The sequence below is a fragment of the Alosa pseudoharengus genome, unplaced genomic scaffold (genome assembly GCF_046254945.1).
Source record: "Alosa pseudoharengus isolate Yale_2024_CS ecotype anadromous, Long Island Sound unplaced genomic scaffold, YU_APseudo_1.1 YU_APseudo_1.1_scf_22, whole genome shotgun sequence".
NCBI lineage: Eukaryota > Metazoa > Chordata > Actinopteri > Clupeiformes > Clupeidae > Alosa > Alosa pseudoharengus.
Genome location: NW_027468680.1, coordinates 7762120 through 7774234, shown reverse-complemented (window position 1 = coordinate 7774234; position 12115 = coordinate 7762120). Strand labels below are relative to the sequence as shown.

The window sequence follows — 12115 nt, the reverse complement described above, 5'->3', positions numbered from 1 at the left end:
GGCAATCAGAGAGCACCCTACATACACACACACACACAACACACAGACACACACACATACACGCACACACACACACACACACACACACATGCAACACACACACACACACAGGAAACACACTCAAACACACACATACACACACACACACACACACACACACACACACACACACACACACACACACACACACACGCACACACACACACACACATGCAACACACACACACACACACACACACACAGGAAACACACTCAAACACACACATACACACACACACACACACAAACACACAAAACACACAGTCAAACACACACACACACACGCACGCACACAGAAAACACATGCACACACACAGGAAACACACTCAAATACACACAGAAACAAACATACATACTGGTGTACACTTAGACACAAAACACTCCTAACATATACGCAGACATTAAAATATGCATTCAAACATGTACACGCACACACACACACACGCACACACACATACATTGATGCAAACATACACGTGTATTTACACACTATCATATGCACACACACACACAAACAGATGCGAATACCCACCTAAACTCTCGTTAACACATTTTTAACACATCCATATGCACATTTATTACAAAACCCTCAAATTCTTTTGTATTTTCATGCATTTATGCTATGACACATTTGTCCATATCTGTAGATGAAATCAAAAGTCCTGCCTCTGATGCCACTGTGATAGATGATTTATCCTCCATGGCTGAGATGGAAGACGATTTAAAAATGTGATAAATTTTATCTCTTGGCCTTTTGTGTGGCATGTCATCATGGTATGAGCAGACACCAGTGTTTACAGTCAGAGCTCCTCAAGTACACATACAAATGCAATGGCTTTTGCCTTGACCCCGCAACACACACACACACACACACACACACACACACACACACACACACACACCGCACGGTCCGAGGGGGCCGTTTTTCACCGCATATGCGCGGAGAGACCCAGCTGCTTCTGGGAGAGCTCATCGGAAAGCGGCCATAAGTATTAGCTGAGATGGGTGTGTGTGTGTGTGTGTGTGTGTGGTGGGACGGGGGTTTGGCGTGGCATGCTAAAGCAGCAGCACATCGCTGCTGAAGAAGCGAAAGGTTAACTGTGGGCTCCCCTGATGCCCCCTCACGCCGACCTTTCCCGAGGGAGCGTGAAATTAGCCATGGCATTCCGGCAGGCTTTCAGTGGGGCAGGTGGGGTGGGGTGGGGTGGGGGTGGGGGGGTCAGGGAGGTGAGAGGAGGGGGGGGGGGGGGGGGGTGAGGTGTCTCCCTCCAGCGGATCAGATTCAGGAGGGAGGTGTCGGTCCCCTTGGAATGCTCAAGAAGCTTCCATGGAGCTCAGATGATGGGGAGGCCAGCATCCCTGAACAGCAGCAGTGTGCTTGGTAAGGCTCAGCTGAGAGAGAGAGAGAGAGAGAGTGAGAGGGGAGCAGAGAAAGAGATAAATAATAAAATTCCTCTATTAAAAAGGAGTGAAACACAAAAACATATATCTCAGTGTTCTAAAACCCTAAGACAAAAAGAAAAAGGAAATATAACCCCAGCTACACTAAAGCACAGTGGATCCCTGATTATTCCACTATTCCCTTTATTTGCTATTTACAGACAACACACACACACACACACACACACACACACACACACACACACACACACACACACACACACACACACACACAAACACACACACACAAACACATGTGGACGCATGGAAATGCACACACATGCAGACACAAACAAACAGATTGTCTTGAGCAGTTGAGCGGGTCCCTGGTGTGTGTGTGTGTGTGTGTGTGTGTGTGTGTGTGTGTGTGTGTGTGTGTGTGTGTGTGTGCCTGTGTTGATGTATGCAGTATGTACTGGTTTGGGGCGGCAGCTTCACCTGTCTGACCCAGATGTGCCGTTAGGACGGCTCTGCCTGTGCCGCTCGGTGCGGTGGTCCGTATCTCTCTCTCTCTCATTCTCTCCATCTCTCCATTTCTCTTCCTTGTTACTTCTCTTCCTTCTCTCTCTTTATTCCTCCCTCCATCTTTCCCTCTCCCTCTGTCTCTCCTTGTCTTCCTTTTTCCTTCTTAGCTTTCTTCTTTCCCCCCCCCACCCTCCTTCTCTCTCTTCTCTCCCCAGCCTCCTGGAAGCTGAATTAGCAATTCCCCGGCGGGCGCTAAGCCCAGAAGGACACTCAGTGACGATCCGCCGGTGCGGTGTGTCAGGCGCGAGCAGACTCCGCCACAGAGTGATGCGTCGCAGGGGAATCCCCTCCTGTTTTTTAATACATTTTTAATCGCTCCCTTTGATGCCGCACGTGTCCACCTTGATTTGGAGTGACTGTTTAGCCCAGAAAAATCAAAGACTTTCACCGATGCGAAAAAAAGCGCTTTTTTTCCCCCCCTGCTTCCTGCCGTCCTGCACTTTGACATGTTTGTTTTGTGTGAACGTGGCCTATTTTAACAGTTTTGTTGTTGAAAGTCATTTGTAATTACTGGCCTGATTGCTGCGGTGTGCGTAGACCTCCCTGTATGCGCTCAGGTGTCCTCTTACTATTTTTAGGCTGCAGAAGCAGAGGTGCTGTCTTTGCTGTGCCGTGTTTTTATTGATTTTTTCTTTTTTTTTTTGTTTGTTTGTTGTTGTTGATGTTGTTTTTTTCTCTTCATCCCTAGTGTGAACGCTGTGCCCCTCTCTTCAATGACAAGCCCTTCCGATCAGGTGACCAGCTCCAGGCCTACAATTGCCGGCCCTGCCAGTGCAATGGCCACACCTCTTCCTGTCATTATGATGTCACATTTGACCCCTACCCTACGGAGCACTTCCGGGGTGGAGGTGGCGTCTGCGACAACTGTCAACATAACACTACAGGTACTTATAAGACATGAGCACTGCAGTGTAAGGGTTCAAACTGAACACCACTAGGTCTTCCACTAACAGCCGTTGGCATGCCTTAATTGGGTTATTGTTATGACATTTAATCACTGTCGGCTGTTATATTTATTTGTCTTTACGAGATATTGGAACTGGCAAATTGCCAAAAAGGGAAATCGGCAAAAATCTGCCTAGTTCAAGTGCAACTTTCTGTAAGTGAAAGTAACTTTGTGGAACAACTGCCATGGTTAGCATGTTTAAGCAGGGTGGGAGGCAGTGGTTGAAACGCTGAAATATTGCATTAGAGGAGAGACAGATGGAGATGTAATGAAGTAAGGCAAGGCCGCGCTAACAGGTTCACTGTTTCATATGCTCAGCATCAACACCGTGCCAGATGGGGACCAAAGGCCACATTAAAATGGACATCTCCAAAATGGCAGAAATTTCATGGGGGCGCCAGTCTTTCCCGTTCCCCTCTCCTCACTGTCTGTCCGCCCCTCTGTTTCTCTCACTCTTCCTATGTCTCTCTCTCTCTCTCTTTCTCTCTTTCTCTCTCTCTTTCTCTATCTCTACTCTCTCTCTCTTCATTTCCTCTCATTCCTCGTTCTGTCCATCCTCATCCTGCGCTTTCATTCCTTCTCTCTCTAGAGGCATCTGAGGTTTTAATTTGAAATTAAAGTCCCTATAATGTGACTGAATTTTAATACATCAACATTGATCTTCCTCCTCCATCACCCCCATCCCCCCCCCCCCCCCCCTCCACCCTCTACCCCCCTCCACACACACACACACACACACACATGTGTCGATAGGGAAGAACTGTGAGCAGTGCCAGCCGCAGTTCTACAGGGAGGCCGGGGCTGTCGCCACGGCAGTAGACGTCTGCAGACCCTGCGGTTGCCATGCCGCCGGGACTGCCAACGGGAGTGTGGAGTGTGAGGAGGTAAGGGAGAGTGCGCACACACACACACACACACACACACACACACACACAGCAACAGTCCTAGAAACACTGTACTATATCTGGTAACTCTTACCTGGCTGTTTATAACAGCTATTCATCATTTTGCTTGAACTTGGTTGTGTCTGAGGTGCTACATGCTTAATAAATAATAATCAATTAAGTAGTTGCCACAAAGCACATCTTGCATAAGAGTCTACTGCTAATAATGTGCAGGAACAGTTATATGCTATACTATATTATACTATACTACATTATACTTTGATTAGATTAGATTAGATTCAACTTTATTGTCATTGTGAGTTTGTGTCTAACCAGAAGTGCAAAGAAGCAGAAAAGTGCAATCTAATGCAGTGGTTTCCAAAGTGGGGGCCGGGGCCCCCTAGGGGCCCGCGAGAGAGTGCCAGGGTGGCCTCAGCAAGTTGGAAGGAAAAATAAAAGCAACAAATACATTTTAAATATACATACTATGAGGGTTGTTATACAATGCCATTAGAATAATTCATATCTGAACATTATATTGTCCATGATAATGACTAGGAATAATTGTAGAGTGATAGCTCTCATATAGCAGAAAGCCCCAAATGCAATTTTTACACACTGTATGCTCCATCGCAAAGTGCTTGTAGCTAAAATAATTATTAGAATTAACTTAATGTATTTTTACATTTGCCGTAGTATTGTAGATGGGTTTAATAACACATCAAGGGGGTCCTTGGCCAGAACCTAGTGGTATTTGGGGGGGCCTTGTTGTGGAAAAGTTTGGGAACCCCTGATCTAATATACACAGTATAGACAGGTGGTGCAGTATAAACAGTATAAGACATATACTGTAGTGCAGTGTGTAGACAGTACTATACAGTTAAGAGTGGTATGGCTTGCAGAAATATGAATTAAATATAAATATATATATATGTGCAGTGTATTCACAGTAGCATTATATGCTATTCTATACTCCATTTTAAAACCTTTTATAACCTAACTTTTAAAAAGCCATTGTGGGGAACTCTTTTTGGTAACACACATGAGAGGGCTTACGTCTGAGAATGGAAAGACTCTAAAATGTTAAATGTGTAAATGAGTCTGAATCCAAAGGTTTAGCCTAACATTATGCTCTTGTTGATATTTTCACAACAGATTCATCCACATCCTGAACTAATCAGCGAGTCACATGGTGACCCAATCAGCTGATTGTACCCTCGGTTTGATTGTGATTATCAACATTATTATTTCGACGCAACAAACAGCCAGGTTTACTTCAGCATGTCAGTATGCACCATTAAACTGGCAATGAAAATAACCCAGTGGAGGTCTATATATTAGTAAATTTTTCTTATATTCCCATTTGAGATATTTGGACTCACATGACAGGGTGTGTTAGTGTGTTAGTTTGTGGGTGGGCGGTGGCTAAGACTTGCATTGATAAATGAAAGGAGCGTGTCTTGTGAGGGTTAACATGACTGAGATGTCAATAACATGTGATTCATTTGACAGCTGAAGGAGGCCACTGGGCTTTCCTAAGGCCCACCCCTGATTACTGGACAGTGTAGAGAGAGAGAGCCATCACTGCACCACACAACACAACCTTCATTCGCACATATCACTCACAATAAATAAATATACATTAAAAAATTCAATATGGCTGGACTGGAGTGCCTGGATTGCTTTCCTTTTCATGGCTGGACTACACATCTATGTACAGGTGGACCAGTATGGTCAGAGGGAGAGATGCACAGGTGGTTTACTTCAGTATCTTTCACTTTCACCATCTTAATCTCGTGTAGGCTGTAAAGGCAGAGAGAAAGAGAGAGAGAGATAGTGTGTAGACTGTAGAGGCAGATAGGGAGAGAGAAAGAGAGAGAGAGAGAGAAAGAGAGAGAGAGAGAGAGAAAGTGAGAGATGGAGGGAGAAAGAGAAAGGAGAGAGAGAAAGAAAGAAGAGAGTGAGAGAAGTGAGAGAGAGAGCTTGAGCTTGTTTAGGCCCAGTTCAATATGTGCTGGTATTATTCCTGAGGTGAGTGTGTGTGTGTGGACACATGAGGCTGGCTGTAGCTGTTCAGAGCTTGTGTTGCCGTGGTGATTTACGTGTGCCAGACAGCGTGGAGGGGGAGGCCTGACACACCCAGCGGCCCCTCCTTCCATATTTGGGCGTACCTTCCTCCCCACCTCAGGTCCCCTCCCCCTGTAATGATATTCATCTGGATATATGTGTCTGTATGTGCGTGTGTGTGTGTGTGTGTATGTGTGTGTGTGTGTGTATGTGTATATGTGTGTGTGTGTCTGTGTGCGCGCGTGAGAGCCCCCTCACATTGATGTATCGGCCGAAGGCTTTGGTATGCACAACACAATTTATCACGCTTGTGATCAGGCCAGGATTGTGGCGAGTATGTAGAGGTGTCATTAGGAGAGTCGGCTCTCAGGAGAGGGCCTCCCTCGCTTTTATCTGCGTCTGTGGATCACCGAGCTGCCGCCGCCGCCGGACAGACCCGTGTCGATAGATATACTGGATGACAAATTCGAAATCAATGGGTGGGTCGCTCCCGAGCGAGTTTGTTACCTTATTTAAATTCTCCGAATGATTATTTCCTCAGTCTCTCTGACGGCTTGCCTTCAGTTCCCTCCATTCTCCTGTCTGCAGCTTCAGGAGTTGTAAAACGGGGACAAAAAAAAAAGAAAAAGATTTTCCGGAGAAGGGAACGCGCTATCGAGAAGCTGTTTTACTCAGGAAAAACGACACTCTGAGATACATTTCATGAATTCTCGAGGCTACACTGCATCCCTTATTCAAAAGATAAAAGTGTTATACAGTAGTAACAGCACACTAAAGGTTAGTCTCTGAGCGTGACTGCCATAGTGGGATATAGTATTATAATGCACATAGATTGATGATATATAGTATTATAATGCACATAGATTGATGATATATAGTATTATAATGCATATAGATAGATATATGATATAGGATTATAATGCACATAGATAGATAGAGATAGATAAAGATATATATATATATATATATATATATATATATATATAGATAGATAGGTACTCTTTCCTCACTCCTTTCCCACTGATATCTGATCTGCCATCTTGTGCACACGTGATGCTGAATATCATGAGGTGTAAGTGTTGACTGTGATTGGGTTTTAGTTAACCAGCACAAGCCAAATGCTTCAGTTCACTGTTTCCCCCTTGTTCAATCAGTTAGTAATTAATCACGGCGAAAGGTTAAGCATTGTATTTTTACCTATCATTAGCTGGGACCAGGAAAGGGTGTGCAAAGTGTGTTTCTCCCCTCTGAGCTTGTGTGTGTGTGTGTGTGTGTGTATGTGTGTGTGTGTGTGTGTGTGCCACTGCAGGTTAAATTCTCCCTCATACACGTTGTGCTGCTTTAAATCAAAGCTGAGTTGTTTACACACATTTCACAATCGTCTCCTCAGGCGCAGAACAGGCGTTCTCTTCGGATCTGAAAATAGACAGTGGTAGCTTAGTGGTAAATAAAGTCTCTTTTAAAAAGCATTCCTCATCTCTCTGAGCGGGCCATACAAACACACACACACACACACACACACACACACACACACACACACACACACACACACACACATGCAAAGCACCCAGTAAACCACAAGCCCAATCCCTCTGCTCCCCAACACCACAAGATGACTGCCACGCTCAGGTGCTATGACCTCTGTTCACCTTACCCCCACCTCTCACTCCCACTCTCTCTCTCACACACGCACACACACACACACACACACAGACACACACTCTGACAGACTCCCCACACCCCACACAGTCTCACATACTCCTACACACTTTCATTTCACTGGACACACACACACACACAAACGCACACATAGGCACAGACATAGACACACACACACACACACACACACACACACACACGCACACACACACACATAGTGGGTCCAGCAGCTTCCCCCTGCTGTAATTGAGATAAAAAGGTTCCCAGCAGCCCCTGAGAGGCTGTGCTGTGTCGCCCATCCGTGACACGGGCGCGCACTACAGCGCTCAGGTTGACTAATTGGAACCTCGGACGCACGCTCACGTGATCTCTTCTCTCACTCCCTCCTCTCTCACTCCCTCTCTCTTCTTTCTCTCTCTCCCTCCTTTCTCTTTCTCTATCTTTCCTCTTTCTCTCTCTCCCTCTCTCCCTCTCTCTCTCTCTCTCCCCCCCACCCCCCCCTCTCCCTCCCCCCTCTCTCTCTCTCTCCTGGCCGTGCAGATTGGGGGGCAGTGTAAGTGCAAGCGACACGTGTCTGGCAGACAGTGCAATCAGTGCCAACACGGATTCTACAAGCTGCGGGCGGAGCGGCCCCAGGGCTGCCTGGCGTGCGACTGCAATGCCGCCGGGACGGCACGGGCAGATATTACCTGTCACCAGGACTCAGGTCAATGCCAGTGCAAGGCAAACGTAATCGGTAGGTATCAAACTGCATCGCACCCGCCATCGCTCTCTCTCCCTCTCTCTCTCTCTCTCTCTCTCTCTCTCCTTCTTTCTCTCTCTCTCTCAGTCCCTCACTCAGTAGCTACTTCTCCCTCCCTTTGTCTCCCCTCTTCTTTCCTTTATTGCGCTTTTCCTCACTCCTTCTCTCTCTTATTCCCTCTTTCTCTCCCTCCAACTCATCCTCTCTCTAACCCTCTCTCTCACTCCTTTCTCTCTATTATTCCCTCTTTCTCTCGTGCTCTCCCTCCAACTCATCCTCTCTCTATCCCTCTCTCTCCTCTCTCTCTCTCGTATTCCCTCTTTCTCTCCCTCCAACTCATCCTCTCTCTATCCCTCTCTCTGTTCCATCTTTCTCTCTCACACTCTTTCTCTTGCCCATCTGTCTAATCCAGGAGACACTTCCCTCACTCTCTGATTCTATTTTGATGTTTTAATGTATTATATATATTATATAAAGCAATTTTATAAGAACTTTTTTTTTATTCAAATTAAAATTTAGGTTTGTTCTTTTCGTTTGTCTTTTCGTTCACTTCGATTTTTTGGGTATCGGGTATAATTTGGGTATTTTTGGAGAGGTTTTCCTCTTGGGAAATATAATTTCAAGAGTGAGATTTTACATAGAAACTCCCCAGAATGGCCTGTATGTAAATGGCATTATTAAATTGTTCAACGTTGAACACAGCCCTGGCCAATCCGCCTGTTTTTTTTTTTTTTTTCATCAAATTTACCTCTAGCTGCAGCCAAATGGATTTTTCTCAGAGCTTTTCCAAGCATCCCAGGTCCTTTGTGATAAATCTGCTCCATTTTCTCCCCTGTGTGCCTTTGAACTGCTTCTTATGAAATGCAAACGAACGCTACTCAGAAGATCATGTGTATTGCTAAGCCTGGATATCAAGGGCCACCTAATTTTAATTTTGTAATTCAATGCCAAGTTGATTATAATAAACTGCCCCAGTCTCTGGTATTTCTCATGCTTCTTACAAGACCTGCTTCTTTGTTTGCTGCTCCCGCAGGTATTTGTCAGAAATTAGATTTGATTATAGCAATTTATTACCCTCGGCCTGTTGGAGGCTCGCTGTGGCTTCATAAGGGCAAAATTTATCAACTGCCCAAAGTACACACAGTGCACAATACACTTTGAAATGTTGATGTATGGGAATATTATGCAGGGAGCATTACTGATAAAGTGGGGGCGGCAAGCCTGGGAAAGCCTCATCCCAAGCCTATGCATATGGACCTGGGCTCTCATTCACACCCACACACACACACACACACATACATATACACAGGTGCACACACGCGCATACACACACACACACACACACAAACACACCTTCCTGCTTCTCGCCTCTGCTTTAACAGTAAACACCTACTGCTGACCTAGATTACAGGTGCGGCTGCCCTTATTTAGCAGCTGGGTGAAAATGTATTATTTCCGTACTATTCTCTCATAAACACGTTTACAGAAAAACAACAACAAGCGTAGGAGTTCACTTTTCCTTGCAAATTGGCTTCCTCTGCTGCTTTTGATAGCCACCTCTCTCCAGATGTGCATTGCTGACCCTGTGGAGCTCCTCTAGGTATCATGTGTGTGTGTGTGTGTGTCTGTGTGTGTGGGGTGGGGGGTGGGGGGGCTAGCTCTCCCTCTCCAGCTAGCATAACATCTGATTAATAAAAACATCCAGGAGCCCCAGACATGAAAACAAATGGCAGAAGCACTGGAGCATTCCAACAGCAGTATCCATCACAGCGTCGAGCCCCACATTTAACACACACCGAGTTTTTAACACAACAATGAGTCCGCGCCGTGGACGGGAGGAGATGTATTAATATGTGTAAATTCATTAACGAGGGGGCTCAGGTCGGCCAGTGGAGAAGAAAAGGCAGTGGGGGCCGGTGTGTGTAAACGGCAGGCGAGAGCCGCACTCACAGTACTTGTAGCAGCCCCTTAGGCTTTGCTCAGCAACATTAGGAATAGATTACCTGTCAGGAATATATATGGCACATTCAAATAAGCAGCGTGCATATTTTAAAAACTTGATATGATTTGAATCCACGTAGACCACTTTTTAGTAGTTTCAAAATGAGCTGTAATTCTTTTTCTGCCTCAGAGTTATTTTTACATTTTTGCCGCCTTTTCTTGTACCTTTTAATTTATTTATTTTTCCCTTAGTGAAATTAAGTGCTCCGCCTGAGGTGGGTTATCCATCACTGTAAAAGGGCCTCACTTAATGATGGCATTTCATTTTTCCACCCTTTTTCTCCTCCACATGTAGAACCTGACACAGTTATTTACTTGTTTATTTGGCCAATTTCTTCACAAAATGTCTATTATTATCACTTTAAATGTGCTGGCATATTTAAAGTTGTTTGTCAGCAGTAATTGCGTGTACCCACCAGCCACTGCTGTGGCAGGAATCTTATGGATTTATATCTGTGGATGTGGAGGGTGTTCAGTGTAGCACTTTAACCCTTAGATTTTTGAACATTCTATTATAAGATTCCATTCCGCAACAATTAAAGGTTCTAAAATTCTATGTTGAATTCACTAAACCCAGAGCCTTCTATCTATATGGCTCTGACTAAACCCAAATATTCTTTAGAACATTCATTGTCCAACATTCCCATCACACCGGATACATCTACATTATAAGTCTACATTATATGAAGCAGTGTCACATACTGAAGACAAATGTATATAAATATTAGTTGTTTTTTTTTGTTGCCCTGTAAATAAGCAAAAACAGAAATGCTAAATGAGTTCAAATGCATACGTCTGTATGCTGTTTTGGAAACCACCATGCTGTCCAGCTGGGTCAGGTGACCACTGTAACGCTTCAGTGCTGTAATCTGTGTGGTTCTCTCTTCTCAGGTCAGACCTGTGACCGCTGCAACTACGGCTTCAAGTTCCTGAACCAGTCGGACGTGGACGGCTGCAGGCCGTGCGGTTGCCACGTTAACGGCTCCGTGCACCAGTTCTGCAACCCGTTCTCTGGCCGCTGCGAGTGCCGTGAGCAGGCCCAGGGGCTGCTGTGCGACGCCTGCGCGCCGGGCTACTACGGCCTGAGCTCGCTGGGCGAGTGTCGGCCCTGCGCGTGCGACCCGGCGGGCACTGTTCAGGGCGGCACCTGCCACGCCGCCACGGGCCAGTGCGCCTGCAAGGCCAATGTGGAGGGCCGGCGGTGCGACACCTGCCGACCCGGTCACCACAGCCTGGACCGGACTAACTCTCTGGGCTGCCTGCCGTGCCAGTGTGACCTGCGTGGCACGGTGAACGGGTCGAACGTGTGTCACCCAGCCACCGCCCAGTGCCCGTGTAAAGATCGGGTCGAGGGCCCGCAGTGCACGCTCTGCGTCCAAAGCACCTTCAACCGGACCGGTGCCGGCGCCACTGACGACGGGTCATATGACTGCGCGCCCTGCCGCTGTGACCTGGAGGGCACGGTGCCCGGGAGTGTGTGTGATCCCGTCAGTGGCCAGTGTGTGTGTTTGCCCTCTCGCCAAGGGCAAGACTGTGGCATCTGCCGACCAGGTAAACAAGGCTCTTTTTTTCTCTCCTTTGCTTGTCCAAGCTGTGCAGGAGTCCCAGTAGGCAGATAAGGGCATTTCTTCATTGTGTTGGGCAGGGGATGTCCGAGCGGCACAGACCGTGTGTATGTGTGTGTGTGTGTGTGTGTGTGCACTCCTGTGTGCATTATGCTGAGTAGTTTCTCCCATGGCACAGAGAACCGCCTGCCATATTGCCCAGCAGAATGCTCGCTCTGAGTTCCTGTTTGAGCATTTTTGTCCCTGA

At 46.4% G+C, this 12115-nt stretch overlaps 1 protein-coding gene across 1 annotated transcript in view; it reads left to right on the top strand.

Annotated features, from left to right (window-relative positions):
* ush2a (Usher syndrome 2A (autosomal recessive, mild)) overlaps positions 1-12115 on the top strand; it is a 319377-nt gene that overhangs the window by 42342 nt on the left and 264920 nt on the right. Inside the window, exons 11-12 of the mRNA XM_076300107.1 lie at positions 8101-8296; positions 11195-11854. Of these exons, the coding sequence (XP_076156222.1) occupies positions 8101-8296; positions 11195-11854 (856 nt within the window). The remainder of the gene's footprint in view (positions 1-8100; positions 8297-11194; positions 11855-12115) is intronic.